Genomic DNA, 16,062 nt, shown 5'->3' with positions numbered 1-16,062 from the left:
TCGATCGCCCTCCCCTCCTTCTTCGCAGGCTTTGCCCAGAGGATCTGAGGTTCTCCTCTCTTTGCCTTTTCCTCCTGCTGCCATCACCACCCACCCTGCACGCCTCCGGCTGTGCACCCAACACCCGGACCTTTCGCAGAGCACTTTGCTTAATCCCTCAGATTCTTTATATAGGAATTAATCTCTCCGTCACAGTGGGAGACCACTACAGGGACAGGAGACCAGGGGGCGGGCTGTGTGTATGTGAAGGGAGAGTGTGAGTGCCTGTGTGTACATTTATCTCTTGCGTGGAGGTCTAGAGTTGCATTGCTCTGGTTTTTTTACTTTCTCCTGCTCTGGAGTTTAGCTGCTCTCTCTGAATCAGGCCGAGGACTGTTAGCAAAGCAATTGTTGGAATTGCATGCACCGCTAGTACTTAGAGAGTGAGCATAGAGCAGCATGGCTGAGCAAGAAGTTAGTGGCTTGCAAGTTCTTCTCTCTACGCTTCAGGTAAGAGGACTTCAAAGTAACTGGAATGGGGAGACCCCTGTTGGTTCTGTCTTACTCTCTCCCCTCCCTCCTGCCTGCCTCCCTCCTGTCTCAAGGTCAGCCATAAGAATTGAATGGATGTACCTGCTTTGATATTTAACACCTCCCCGCTGTCCAAAATCAGATTGGGCGCATGGAATGAGACTGTGAGCACTGAACCAGGAAGTCTCACCCATGCCATGAACTTATCAGGTGGCCAGCTTAGGCAAGTGCCTGTTTCTCAGCCCTCTGTCTGCAACACAGAAAGAATAATACAGTACTGACCAACTTTGCAATGTACACAGAGTGCTTTTTGTACATTCAGATGCTGTGTAAATATTAGGCAATAGATTGTTTGCACCGAAATCTTTTCTTGCAGCAGTCCTAGCTGTTCTAAGTCTGCTGCAAGTTTGGGATTTGTTTTGGGTTTCAGAACAGAAAAACAAATGATTTTTACCCTCAGTTTATGTATTCAGGTCTAGCATTCCTTTTTTTGTTTTGTTTTGTTTTAAAAAGCAAGTGCTAGAAATCAGGCTTGAGTTTGTAGCTGCATAGAATGGATGCTATTGTTGCTATTTACTCCAGACACCTGAAGCCTAAGAATGATTTCTGTATATGTAAGAACCTTTCAACAGAATTTTCTCAAAAACAATCTCTCCTATGTTGGTGAAAGCCCAAAGAGAGGTTGAACCTTCCAACCTGCAAACAGAAAGTGGATTTTTGCAGTTTGGGAATTAAGGCTCATGCTGGTTATGCTAGCATCTTTGACATCTTGGATGTGACACCTTCCAGCAGCTGCTATGGAGGGAGAGGAGCATCCTAGTTTGCACTAATGGAGCTGTAGCATGTCTGTCATTAAGGCAGCAGCATGAAGGCAGTAGGGATGCGGGTGGCGCTGTGGGTTAAACCACAGAGCCTAGAACTTGCCGATCAGAAGGTCGGCGGTTCGAATCCCTGCGACGGGGTGAGCTCCCGTTGATTGGTCCCTGCTCCTGACAACCTAGCAGTTCGAAAGCACGTCAAAGTGCAAGTAGATAAATAGGTACCGCTCCGGTGGGAAGGTAAACAGCGTTTCCATGCGCTGCTCTGGTTCGCCAGAAGTGGCTTAGTCATGCTGGCCACATGACCCGGAAGTTGTACGCCGGCTCCCTCGGCCAGTAAAGCGAGATGAGCGCCGCAACCCCAGAGTCGGTCATGACTGGACCTAATGGTCAGGGGTCCCTTTACCCTTTACCTTTATGAAGGCAGTAAATAGAAGGGTGGTGGAAATGGCAGGGTCCCTAGTGGGTCTCTCTCTCTCTCTCTCTCTCTCTCTCTCTCTCTCTCTCTCTGTCTCTAAGGTTGGGAATCTCAGGTCCCAGGGGCCAAAGGCACACCCCAGGAATTTCTACCAGGCCCTCTGGACCCTTCCCAGGCCACAGCTCATCTCTGGGGCCACCACCGATCCCGCTCCGCACCTTTACGAGGTGCTTAGCTGGAATGTATCATTGGACTGGGATTATGCCTCTTGCTTGTCTAAATGTTTGTACAGAAGCCTCTGAGTTTGGGAGCTAGCCTTCTGTACAAATGGAGGAATCACACGAATTGCCCCACCAACTTTTGCTTGTGGCCCTACAAACCATTGGCATGTGGCCCCTAGAAGGCAGTCCATGAAGGAATGTGGGCATCAAGCTGAGAACAATGTTTCCCCGCTCTTGGTAGATAGCTGTATACACTCCTCTGTCCCTATTTAACAGGTCCCAAAATTTCCCTACTAAATCAAAGTTCTGATTTTGTCCGTTTTTTGTGGGTGGTTTTTTTGTGTGTGTGTGGAGGCAGGGAAGAGGTTATAAGGATGTTTTTAAAATGTGTTGTTAATATCAGCCCACCTTTTTCTCCACAACTTAATGTGGCATACAATGGGTCTCATCTATACAATGGTTCTCATCCTGCTTCATTTAATCCCCACAACAATCCTGTGAGGTAAATTAGGCAGAGGCAGTGACTGGCTCAAGGTCACCCAATGAGGTTCATGGCTGAGTGGGGATGGGGAAATGCAGCCAGATGGGTAATAATAACATTTATTATTATTATTATTATTATTATTATTATTATTATTATTATTAGTATTATTATTAGAGAAAAAACAAATGGAGGAGTGAAAATGCCCCTGACTCACTGTTGGTTGTTGTTGTTAATGGGTAGTTAATGAACATTACTCCCTTAGGTTCATTAATTTCAGTGGGTCTTCTCTGGGTACAACTAACTAGTACAGTGGTACCTCGGGTTACATACGCTTCAGGTTACATACGCTTCAGGTTACAGACTCCGCTAACCCAGAAATAGTGCTTCAGGTTAAGAACTTTGCTTCAGGATGAGAACAGAAATCGTGCTCCGGCGGCGCAGCAGCAGCAGGAGCTAAAGTGGTGCTTCAGGTTAAGAACAGTTTCAGGTTAAGTACGGACCTCCGGAACGAATTAAGTACTTAACCCGAGGTACCACTGTAGTTAAGGGACGCGGATGGCGCTGTGGGTTAAACCACAGAGCCTAGGACTTGCCGATCAGAAGGTCGGCGGTTCGAATCCCCGCGATGGGGTGAGCTCCCGTTGCTCAGTCCCTGCTCCTGCCCACCTAGCAGTTTGAAAGCACGGCAAAGTGCAAGTAGATAAATAGGTACCACTCCGGCGGGAAGGTAAACGGTGTTTCCGTGTGTTGCTCTGGTCCTTCAGAAGCAGCTTAGTCATGCTGGCCACATGACCCAGAAGCTGTCTGCGGACAAACGCCGGCTCCCTTGGCCAATAAAGCGAGATGAGCGCCGCAACCCCAGAGTCGGTCACGACTGGGCCTAATGGTCAGGGGTCCCTTTACCTTTACCTTACCACTGTAGTTAGTTTTATACTAGGAGCAGGGAGGCCTTAGTTCAAATTCTCACTCAGCCTGTTGGATATTTGATAATTTTGTGCCAGTCATTCCTTTACAGGGATGTCCTATCTAACAGGGCTGTTTTGATAGTGGAACAGGAGTGGGCAAACCTTGCCCACTGCCCTGAGCCAAACAGAAAAAGGTCAGAATGAAAATGTGATAAAGAAAATGAAAAACTACGCTTGCTACTTCACTGGCTTTCCCCCATTAATTAAAACCTGCTACATAATTAGAAAGAAAATTGGAGTCGGGATGCAAAGCCATTTAATTTCTGGAACTTTTTCACGGAAAATTTCATTCCTTGGTGCAATTAAAAAAATGTCTCTATTCAAAGACAGGCAGAAGCAATTAAATGGTGGTGTGTTGTGCCATGTGTTGTGGAAGTGCATATGACAAGTAAAAAAAGACTTAGTGGCTTCAAAGTAGAACTACATAGACTACAGATGTCTTGGTGTGGCAGACGTTTGTCTTCAGATTGTTCCTTGTGTAAAATTCATGAGCTCCGTCGATTTGCAGAATTCGTTTTCCCCTGCAAAATGCAGATCAAATTGAAGACTCACACCTTGTATTCATGTAAGAGTGTGCAAAAAGGATTATTATTATTATTATTATTATTATTATTATTATTATTATTTCTAAAAATCTGTTCATCCCATGTTTCCTTCACCGAAATTCCATTCTTTTTCATGCTTTCTGTCTTGGCTAATTTTTCATGTTGGTACTCACGATCACATTGCTATTTTTAAATAATAATTTTGGGTCCTCCCCTGTGGAGGTAGTGTAGAGAACATCAGCAGCTGCTTTTGGATGGCATTCTGTACCCCCTTTCCAATTGCCCCCCCAAACATCCCAGTGCAGACCATTTGTGATGTTGGGTGGTGGGTAGGAGAAAAATATTCCATTCTCTCTCTCTCTCTCTCTCTCTCTCTCTCTCTGGGGGGGGGCAGCTACAATTCCCCCACAAAATGTCCGAGAGTAAGTCTGCACTAGGATGTTCATGGAGCAAGGAAAATAAATGATGGTAATATCTTCTCGGCCACTACCTGAGATAGGTATGTGACCCCCACCATGGTCTGAATGGACACAGGAGGAGTCCCATTCATGCCCATTCTGTCCTCTCTGTGTTTATTCCAGATAAGTGCAAATTGAACTGAATGGGCCTCATTCAGTCTAGTTTTTCCATCTGTCCTGAAATGAGCCCTTACTTTCATGCATCCTCTGAAGTTCAGCATTCAGACCCACCACTCAGTTGATCGAATCAGAGAAATAAAGCAGTGCCACCTTAACCTAGAATATACTGCTTCTTGCTGTGTGGGCTTTTATTCATTGCATGCTTGAGTGTCCTTCATCCCCAATACTCCTTGCATGTGGAAAACAAACAGTTCAAGGGAAATAGTTCAACTTAGTTTTTTGGTTTTGGTTTTGGTTTTGTTTAAAAAAGTTTTGTTTCCCAGAGTTCAAAATCAGGGAGTATTCAAAAGCGTGTGACCCTAAACTAGTCATTTACACCCTTTTACTCAGAGGGGCCTTTCTGCTATGCTACATGAAAACGAATGCTCCTGCTAGTGCAAGAGTCCCTGTGTTTGTGGACACAGAACTTTGAATTCAGCCCACTAAGTTTTAAATAAAATACAAGAAACATTGAGGCTAGATTTTTGGGGTTTTTTTTTAAAAAAACCTTGTAATTCCACAGCACGTCAAAAGGGAAAAAATAAAACCCCAATGTGTTAAAACAGATATAACATCTGATGAGCCTCCAATATCTTTCCAAAGCTCAGGATGACGGGATGCCCTTGTTATTCATTGGCAGTGGATGCCGACACTATATGAGGCATCCTGGATTTAGTTCCAGCACTCAGAATGGCACACATGTTTGCTGAGGCCACAACCTCTGGGTTTTGGATTGTGCTCATTTAGAGCTGGCACTCTCTGGGACGGCTGGCAGGTACCTGCGTGACCTGCATCCCAGTGTCCTGGACAGCCAGCTTGACAGCAGGCTACAATTCAAAATGAAAGAGGTGAAAATCATGTGTTGATGGAGGATGTGTGGATTCCTCTCTGCACAAGACAGGAGCCTAGCAGGGAACAGACACAAGAGCCTCCCTTAGACATCATGAATTGCCCTCCTCCTCTTTCCCAGCACTTGCTTTGCAGATGACAGACTGAGATATTGCTTTATGCTGAGGTCAAGGGGGAAATCCTCTGACTTGATACACCATGCAATGATGTTTGGTGTTGACTGAGGCTGCAATCCTACACATACTTACCTGGGAGTAGGGATGGGCAAATGTCAATTCTGTCCCCCCTCCGTCTTTCCAATCTTAAATTCTGTTTGCTATATTTCTACAGCATTTTTGCAAAAAAAAAGTTTTAAAGGTCCTCATGAAAATTTGTGAGTATCCTAGTGTACGTTTCTCCTAAAATGCACATTTCTGAAAGCAGATATAATGTATTTTTGTTTTGTCATTTTCACAAATATATGCATCTTCACTCACTGACCCATATATACATTTTTATACACCCCCCCTGCAATCTGCATCAAATAATTTGGAGAAGTGTGAATCCTGAAGGATAGCTGCTTTTCTGTTTCTGTATTGTTATGGGAACTGCAGGTTAGGTAGTCTTGCATTGAGATGTGAACCACATTTCCACCCTGTCTCTACCTGGGCATAAGCCCCATTGAGCATAGTGGGACCTCTTTTTGAGAATGGCTATGAGTCATGATGTGGGACCTGGGTGGTGCTGTGGGTTAAACCACAGAGACTAGGACTTGCCGATCAGAAGGTCGGCGGTTTGAATCCCCGCGATGGGGTGAGCTCTTGTTGCTCAGTCCCAGCTCCTGCCAACCTAGCAGTTCGAAAACACGGCAAAGTGCAATAAATAGGACCGCTCTGGCGGGAAGGTAAAGGGCATTTCCGTGCGCTGCTCTGGTTCGCCAGAAGCGCCTTAGTCATGCTGGCCACATGACCCGGAAGTTGTATGCCAGCTCCCTTGGCCAGTAAAGTGAGATGAGCGCCGCAAGCCCAGAGTCGGTCACGACTGGACCTAATGGTCAGGGGTCCCTTTACCTTTACCTTTTTATGAGTCATGATGTCAGGAACAGCAGCAGCAGGCCTCTGAATGCCAGTCACTGGGGAGCAACAATATGAGAGGATTATTTAACTTCACACCTTGTTTGCAGGTTTTCCAAAAGGAAAACAATTCTGGGAACTGAAGGGGAGTTTTCTGGTGCAGCATGGAGTTTAGTGTCCATTGGGCTGTTGCCTCAGGGAGCTTAATTTATTTTATTTTTACTGTTTTGTTTTTTTAATTCACACATGTTTATATGGCTCCATCTGGTCTATACATCTATAGCAGTACCACATCACTTTAGAGAGTCAGGTGTACCCAAAAGGAATACTTATAACTGTAGTTAAGGATGCTGAGAATTGTTTGAATACTTTTATTATTCTCACAGAACTACAATTCACAGAATTTCCTGGGAAGAGGACTTAGTTGGATAAACCACTCTGTAGATTGTACCTCTGGGAGGGGAACAGGGGTTTCCAAACAGCTCTCAGCACCTTTTAACAACAGTTCCTGTGATTCTTTGAGGAAAGCCATGATTGTTTAAAGTGGTATCGTTGTAGAAAAAGTTTAGGTTGGCTTTTACAGCCCAAGGGGTTCATTGTTCCCGCTAAGTTCGTTATCAGTCAGAGAAAATTGAGTGGAGGCAGGATCAATTGAAAGCAAGAAAGATCTTTATTTTTTGTTGCAACAGAGTCCCCCCCCCACACCTTGCAAGGAGATGAGGATCCAGAGCAAAGGTGGGCAAGAACCTTTAAAGATTTTGAAATTGCCCAGCCCCATAGCCAAAGACCACCCCCAAAAGCATCATACATGTGCTACAGAAAGAGGCGGTATACAACAGAAATTTGAGAGTGTGGCTTGTCTCCTGTCTGACAAGATAGCTGATACTCAGTGCCGGATTTATGTATAGGCTAAGTAGGATGAAGCCTAAGGCCTCTAAATCTAGGGGGCCTCACCAGCCTGCCCTCTCCCCAGTGCCGCAGTCTCCCCTCTTCCAAAATTGCAAACCCAAGACTTCATGCAAGGGCAGGGCAACTCAGGCCCAGCAACTATGAGACTCAGGGCTAGCCAGTGGGGCCCAATTTGAAGCAGTGGGGCGCAACTAGAATTTTTTTTGTAAGGCCCCAGTTCACAGCCGAAGTCTGCAAAATCTTATAGATATAAATAAAATCCATCTAGATTGCCCTGGTGCAGGGGCCCCCTTAGGAGTGGCCAGCAGGGCCCAATTTGGCCCAATTGCTCCAATTGCCTTAAGGTCAGCCCTGATGAGACTGTGCAGGGGTTGGACTGACAAGCCCTGCACCTTCTAGGTCCCTGGTGTCACCATTCAGAGTACAGACTCAAGGACTTGTTATGGAAATCGGGGGGGGGGCACTTATTGGAAATCAGTTTTGTCACCTCTTCCCCCCCAAACCCCGAGAAAATGAGCCCAGCCACCTTTTATTCACAGTCACATAAGCACTACACTACAGCATGGCCATAAACTTGTACGTTCAACAGCTGAAATATACACCCAATATGTAGCAATGGAAATTTATGTTACTGCTTTATGAATGAACACTGTTTTATGAATGGACTCTGTATTTTGTGAATTACCTAAGAGCCACCAACAGGGAGCTCTAGAATCTGACAGCTAACCTATCGGGTACTATCAAACAGCGGCTAAAAGCAGGTAACCAGCAGGGAGCGCTTCAGCTCAGCCTTTGCACTGTTGACTGAACACCCCTTGCTGTGCAGATAATGGAGAAAGCTCATAAATGGTATCCCTTCTGGCATCCTGGCCAACTTTATTATGCTGGTGTAAACCCTGGTGCATCAGAAGCACAGAATAGCAACAAATAAAATCCGCTCATACATCAGCAACTGATAAGACTTGTCAACCAGTTCTTCCAAAGTCTTCCTAAATTATAAAGCTCCAAAATACAGGCCAAAAGAGAGCAGGTCTGGGAAGAGCGAGGCATACAATGGGCACCAGTGAAAAGGCCCTGCTCCGTGTAGCTCCTGCCCTGTCATTTGATAGAGTGCCCACTTGCCCTCCTTCTTGACATGGAATGCTCTCTATTGAAGTCTCCAGGTCCCATACAAAGACCATGAGAAGGGAGAGTAGGGACCTTGAAATTCCCAACAGCTGTTAATCAAGCAAGTATGCACACAGGCCACCTTTGTCAAAATCAGGATGCCTATGTCCTGGCCAGGCCTGCACCCAATCTTGTTTTTGTACAATCTTGTTTGTCCTCAGTAACCAAAATTATATTATCAACGTATACAAGCAGAAAAGTTGTTTTCCTTCATTTGCAAGGAATCGTACAAAATAAAGTGGCGCTAATAAAGAAAAGTTCCAGGGTGGCAACAGAAAGCAAACTAAAAATGCTTTTGCAGTTCATCAAAACTACCAGCAATATCAAGTTATAGGAAAACTGGTGCTATTAACAGTAATTCTTCTAGTTGGTTAATTGGTTTAGCAACTTCCATGCACATGACGTGTGATGCTAATTATTTCCCCCAAGAGTTAAATGATAACTAATCAGAGGCAGCTACAGGAGAGCTATGAGATTCAGGTGAGGGTCAGATGCCTTGTTAATCCCAGCAGGTATATAAGAGGCCTGCGGCCTGCCCAGCATTTTCCTAAAGAGGAGAAGCCTAGCATGGAAGACTTGTGTGTAGTACACAGATCTGAAAGGGCCACAAAGGGTAAACCACCCAAAAGGTATGCTGAAGAGTTTGCTAAAACAGTCATAGCAGATACAGCTGTTGTTAATAACTCAGAGAATGTTTGGGAACCTTCAAGCTTCCAAGAGGTCCATAGTTTAACTTCAGAGGATGCTGAGCCATGGTTAAATGCCATGAAGGCTGAACTTGGTTCTTTAGAGAAGAACAAGACATGGGAACTAGTTCCAGGCCTGCCCAGGCCACAAAAGTTTTTCAGTGTTCATTTTATGCATTTTAAAATCACCATGGTATTTAACAATAATATCTTATGTCCTTTAGAGGAGAAATTGTGAATTGTAGAATTTTAAATACCCGTCACCATCCTTGCATTCACTCAATTTTGTTTATAACACTCTTCCATTTTCTTCTAGTTGTGATGGTGGGGGATGGGGAGGGGCCTCACAAGTGGAGTAGCCTAGGGCCTCTCGTCATCTAAATATGGCCCTGCTGATACTGGTCACTGATTGCATTACCTGGCCAATGTGACCATTCTTTGTTGTTTAGTCGTTTAGTCGTGTCCAGCTCTTCGTGACCCCATGGACCAGAGCACGCCGGGCACTCCTGTCTTCCACTGCCTCCTGCAGTTTGGTCAAACTCATGCTGGTAGCTTCGAGAACGCTGTCCAACCATCTCGTCCTCTGTCGTCCCCTTCTCCTTGTGCCCTCAATCTTTCCCAACATCAGGGTCTTTTCCAGGGAGTCTTCTCTTCTCATGAGGTGGTCAAAGTATTGGAGCTTCAGCTTCAGGATCTGTCCTTCCAGTGAGCACTCAGGGCTGATTTCCTTCAGAATGGAGAGGTTTGATCTTCTTGCAGTCCATGGGACTCTCAAGAGTCTCCTCCAGCACCATAATTCAAAAGCATCAATTCTTTGGCGATCAGCCTTCTTTATGGTCCAGCTCTCACTTCCATACATCACTACTGGGAAAACCATAGCTTTAACTATACGGATCATTCTTTAGAGTTGGTAAATATCTTTGTTCTTGAATCCAGGTCACAGACATACCCTATTCATATATTAAAATATTGGAAGGTACAGAGAGGAGGTGTTTATACGTCAGTCAAACATGCAGTGTGGTGCTTCCTCCACCCTGATGGCCACTGAAAAATGATAGTCCTGGAAAAGCTTTACCACTTGATTCTGTTGTTCACCTGTGCTCCTTAAAGGAGCAGCAACATGAATCGGCTTCCCATGAATTCAGTGGGTGCCACTGCCAGAAAGCCAAATGACAATTCATCACTGCTTCGTAACAAGCTAAACACAGTGACTTTAATCTTCAAGCTTCTCGTGTGGAATTTGGCAACCCAGAAGACTTCAAAGGGCTCCACATCAAAGCAGGGATTCTGAAAGGAGTCAAAGAGGCCTGGGCTCCCAGCTCAATCACAGCTGAACGTATTGGTCTAGAGAGGCAAGGGCTCTCTCAACCCAGTAGATAGCACAGAGTGCTTGGTGGCAGTGGAATATACTACATTGGTCCAAATAGAAGCCACCCCTAAAGCAAGATCTCTTTGAAAGGGGGAAAAATAATGTAAATCTCTGGCACCATCCAGTGTTTTCTACAGTCTAAAAAAATACATGCTACCTCTTGCCTTGTCTCAGAGTGAACAATTCACTAGGCAACCAGCACCACCTGTCGAAGGGCGTAAAATATCCTTTTACAAAAACTACTGAAGTTTACTGAAGTTCTGTGGGGTTCCCAAGGTCTTAGCTTAAATTGCAGCTCTACCTATAGCAGCATGATGACAGGCCGCACTTGGGTTTTATACAAGCCAGTTCTGGGAGGAAAGTGTGGCCCATATGTAGACCAATAAGGTATTTATGTTCTCTGTAACAAAGAACAAAGCTCAACCCAAAAAGCAGCCAGACAATTAAGGTGGCCACTTAGGCATCACCAAGAAAGGGGAGACAGAGTTGCATGCAAGTTGCATATTCTCTCAGGACTACCTGGGGATTAAGCCTGAGACCTTCTGCATGCAAAGCCCATGAGTTATGGTCCTTCCCCACCATCTCCCCTCTCTCCCTGCACATACATTTTCTCCTACAGGATGAAGGGTGGGATAGAAACCAGATAAGCAGTTTCCCACTTGGGTGCAAGCAAACTAATTTGAGCTTGGCCTTGCTAAAAGCCGCGTCTGAGGGCCAGGGTGCTTGCCAGGTTCCATGCCCCCAGGCTGCATTCTCATCATGTTCAGCTAGGAGACAAAAGAATTCTCTGCTTCCCTCATCGGAAGAGCTTGTCTCATGGAGAGGCTATGTGTACCTGTCCACAGTGAGGCTTTCTGGTGGGCTGTGGAATGGGCTAATGGGACCAAAAGCACCATCCTGCATGCCAGAGAAGGGTGTATTTGCTAGAGAAGGGAATGGGGAGTCTGTGTGCTTCCAGGCATAGTTGGGTCACGCAGTTGCTCTTGGAAAATTATGCTCTGTGAATTTTGATGCCAAATATTTTATTTATCTCTTATAATTTTTAACCCCACCCCCTTTTCAGGGGACACGGACCTCACTACCTAAATACTTGCCAGTAGCTGATGCATGTATTAGACATCTCATGGTATTTGATTTCCAAATATTGTCTGTATTTGATAGCTGACATGCAGCAGTTTTTTAGCTTGGAAGTTGGCATGCAATGATACTTAGCGGGGCTGAAATAGATTCATACGGTGGGTTTTCAAAAGACCTTTCTGACACTGTTGTAAAATAGCTCCCTTTCAGATACTTTTGGAACACACACGTTTGCTCATTTATTTTAACCTCCCTTGTGCTCCCCTTCTATTGAGTTTGCTCTAAGATGACATCACACAGCCCAATAGGATTGTGACATCATCCCACCTACTGTATGATCCCGGATTGAGTGGCAGTCCCCATGTGACTAATACAGGAAGCATGGCCTTTGCTCTCAGTTGCGGTGCTGGCCCAAGATCATTGTGTGACCTCAAGTGGAACACAAATGGTGCCTCCCACAAGAGCATAAGAACAGCTGCCTAAATCAGGACAATGGGCCCAGCTAGTCCTATCCAGCTAGCAGGATCTGAACACAAGTGCACTCCCCACTTCATGGTTTCCAGCAACTGGCATTTGGAAGCACTGTTGCCTCCTCTGTGGACGCAGGGCATAGCTAATATTGCTAGTAGCCTTATAGGCCAAGGACTCTTTCCTACTCTTTCAAAGCCATCTAAGTTGGTGGCCATCTCTGCCTCCCGTGGGACCGAATTGCATAGTTTAACTATTTCCATTTCCTGCCTTCATCTACCCCATTTCCCTACCTGAAGCTCGTCACTTCGCTTTGATGAATGCCAAGACTTTCAATTCCTACAGGTTTTTTCCCCCACCAGTAAGCATTGCCAGATCTGATTCACTATGTGGCACTGTTTCAAGATGCTGGGAGTGGGTGGGGGCCCCTTTTCAGGCCCTCGCCCCCAGCCCATTGGTCTGCTGGGATGGGGGCAGGGTGACTGCCACCCTGTAGCCAAGGTGGGTGGCACCCTGGTCCTGGGAAACCCCGTGCTGGGTCGCAAACCCTGCCCACCTCTCAGAAGGGGTGAGCGGTAATTGTTGAAAGGCCTTATGTGGTTAAATTGAAAAACATCTTGCAGAGATCTGCTAGCTATATTGCTGCTGCACATGTTCAGTATCCTTCATTATCACAAAAATAGCCACTCCCTTATTGATAGTTTATTATCATTCATTATATCAGGCTGTCTTCCTTGTTTACTTTTGCATTGTTCATCATGGTTTGTAATAAATCAGTAATGTGTGTTATTTTATAAATATTTGTTATGCTTTAACATCAATATGTTTTTATTTTATCCTGATTGCTAATTTTACTAATTACAAATCTCAAACATCGAGTAGTGATTTTTATGTGCATTTATGCAAATTCTGTTTCCTGGTTTCCCTTTTATTATTTTGCTTTGTGCTGTTGTGGTCTAAGGACCTGTGCAATAAAAGTTATTCAATGTCCTTTACACATTGATTTGTAACTGTATGGAAGATATATTTTGCAGAAATCTCTGTAGGCCATTTTTTCAATTTCACTTGGCCGAAACATGTTGGGCTGTTCTGAAAATAGCCCCCCCCCCCGATCTTGAGATGTTTTCTTTGTTTTTGGATGCTGTCAGGGTTTTCTTTTGTTTGTTTTGTGTCTGATGTTTTATTTTAGATGCTGTCTGGGGTTTTTGTTTTGCAATTCTATATAGCATTGTGCAGTGTCCCCCCCCCAAAAAATGTTTAGGTACTCTCATTTTCCTATTCATATTGAAATACTGCCCCTCAATGAGGCCAAACTTAGATTCACAAAATGTTTAGGGGTATGCTTCCCCCTGCGTCCCCCCAGAAAAAAACTCTGGCATTGTGACATCATTCCATCCATGACACAATTGCTGATTGGCTGGGATTATCCCTGTAACTAATTGCAGAGAAAGAAAAAGAAAAAGAAAAAATAGTGGCCATGGAGTGAAAGGGCAGAGAAGCAGGAACATGCCAAACATGATTGGAAAAAAGTGCATATTTATATAATATAAGCGACTGTTTGGAAATACTTCAGCCCTGCTAAAATGAGTGAATTCAGAGTCAAAGCTGAAAAGAAGGAATATTTAATGCCACCTTAGACAGCCTTTGCAACTGGAAGCATCAGGTAGCCATGGCCTCTTGTGAAAGATGAAGTTGCAATTGTTCTGCTTTGCACTGATCTACCTGGAAGCATGAGTGGTGGCAGTTGGGAAATAGTGGGAAGAACAGATACTTCTGCGTTGGCATCTGAGCTACCCACCTGTCTGCAGCACAGATGGACAGAAGGACACCAGCAGGGAAGGGAAGGTTGGTACAGTTGACCTTCTCCTGCGATTAAAATGCTGAATGGCTGAAGTCATTGGAAGCTGAGCTGCTTTTCTGTGTGCTTCATCCTTCCAGGAATAAATTGCCGTTCTGGAAACAAATGGGCCAATTATGTATATGTGTACATGAACATCAGGACCAGTTTATGCAATCAAAGGGTTGATTCCAGTAGAAAAGATTTTCCTGGGCATTCCAGATTGCAGGTGGGGTGTATGCCGTATGTGTGACTGCTAGGGGTGCGGGGTGGGGTTTTAGATTAGATTCTGTTCACATTTAAAGGAAACCATATCCCATTCAAACTTTCCAAAACAATATGTGGGCCAAAACAGTGCTGTCTTTTGAAATTTCATTGGATTTTGCAATGCAGTTGTCCTTCCAAGTAATGTATACAGTGGTACCCCGGGTTACATACGCTTCAGGTTACATACGCTCCAGGTTACACATTCTGCTAACCCAGAAATAGTGCTTCAGGTTAAGAACTTTGCTTCAGGATGAGAACAGAAATCGGGCTCCGGCAGCGCAGCGGCAGCAGGAGGCCCCATTAGCTAAAGTGGTGCTTCAGGTTAAGAACAGTTTCAGGTTAAGAACGGACCTCCGGAACGAATTAAGTACTTAACCCGAGGTACCACTGTACAAGAATGCATATACCAGGGCCAATGGTCAGGATGAGCACGACGTTGGCAACCTCTGCTTTGAGATATAATACTACAGTGGTACCTCGGGCCCAGATGTGGATGGGAGGGAATGGGCTATAGCAACAGTTGCAAGGAAGAGGAAATGAGCCTATTAGAGACTTGCAGAGGGGGGTTTCCATTGTGGAAATTTGCCTCTCTCCAGAACACTCTGGAATTTTCAGTGAGAGCATTAAAGCTTGAATCATCCCCTCTAGTAATATTTTTCTAGAAAAAGAGGTGCTGGAACTCACCATATATGCCTCCTTTTTTCTCCTTTTTTTTCTTGGAATGGCAATGGTACCCACTTGAGAGGTGCAAGAGCCGAGTTATGTCAAGTTCTCCCTGAAAAAAATCCCATCTCCCATCTCCCCCAGACACCTGCATCCACACATGCGCGCACAAGCTTCAAGAGCGACGTTAGTCTGGTGATGCTATAGACTGGCCCTACAGGAGACAGAGAAATAAATTAGATATTGTAGTTCACTCTGCATTCCACATGGGTAAGCAGCAGGAGAGTTAAGAGGGGAGAGGCAAAGTTCAAGTGAGTTAATAAGAGATGCATGCAGCCAGGTCCAATCTCGTACAGCACAAGCTCCGCTCGCCCTTCGCTCCTACTCTATTTCCTAAATGTGCTTCCACTTCACATCCGCCGCGGTGACTCTTTGCCTGGGTAAAAAAGAAAGAAAGAAGGATGTTTCAGAGGGGATGGCTGAAGTCAGATATATCCCTCATCTTATCAGAATTGTGTCTGGAGCACCACTTAGCTGGGTAAGGCTCTCTAATTTTACGCATAAGCAGGAAAAGGAGCGTATTGAGAAAAAGAGAGAGGTATCTTAAATTGCAGTGCCCTCTCTCTTGTTATCCCGAAGAAAAATTCATGGCCTCATCATAAAAGCTCTCATCATATTTTCAACCTCCCCCCCCCAATTCCCTGTTGGTATTGAGATCTACAAAGGAGGCATTTCTGGTCTGTAGCACTTTAGAAAATGAGCAGAGAGGCAACAGCAGCATCATCCAATTTGGTACCTTCCAGAAGTTTTGGAATACAACTTCTTGTTGCTGAAGCAGTGGTGGGGAAGATCAGATGGGGGGGGAGCAGCCCTCCTGGCCTCCCTATGTGGCCCTTGGTCATACTCTTCACAAGCCCTGCTCCATGTCGGAATCTGCGTTCGACCAAGCTGATAAAGCTCATCATCCTCCGGAATTGCCCTCCGACTTGATTGACGACCTGAGCCACTGATAAGGCTCCAGGCACATCCCATTCAGCAGAGAATCAAAGCACGCGGAAGTGATGAGATTTATGGCTACATGGCTATGCTTTATTACTAACTACGCAGACAGCAAAGAAAAATACATCCTCTCTCTGTGAA

At 45.1% G+C, this 16,062-nt stretch overlaps 1 protein-coding gene across 1 annotated transcript in view; it reads left to right on the top strand.

Moving 5' to 3' along the window:
- The first annotated feature begins 228 nt into the window (after window positions 1–228).
- AGBL1 (AGBL carboxypeptidase 1) overlaps window positions 229–16,062 on the top strand; it is a 414,373-nt gene continuing 398,539 nt past the window's right edge. The window contains exon 1 of the mRNA XM_053364617.1: window positions 229–489. Coding sequence (XP_053220592.1) covers window positions 439–489 — 51 coding nt within the window. The 5' untranslated portion in view covers window positions 229–438. The remainder of the gene's footprint in view (window positions 490–16,062) is intronic.

The sequence above is a fragment of the Podarcis raffonei genome, chromosome 14 (genome assembly GCF_027172205.1).
Source record: "Podarcis raffonei isolate rPodRaf1 chromosome 14, rPodRaf1.pri, whole genome shotgun sequence".
In the NCBI taxonomy this organism is placed as follows: Eukaryota; Metazoa; Chordata; class Lepidosauria; order Squamata; family Lacertidae; genus Podarcis; species Podarcis raffonei.
The sequence above is the reverse complement of the archived record's forward strand: the minus strand, read 5'-3'. Positions and strand labels throughout refer to the sequence as shown.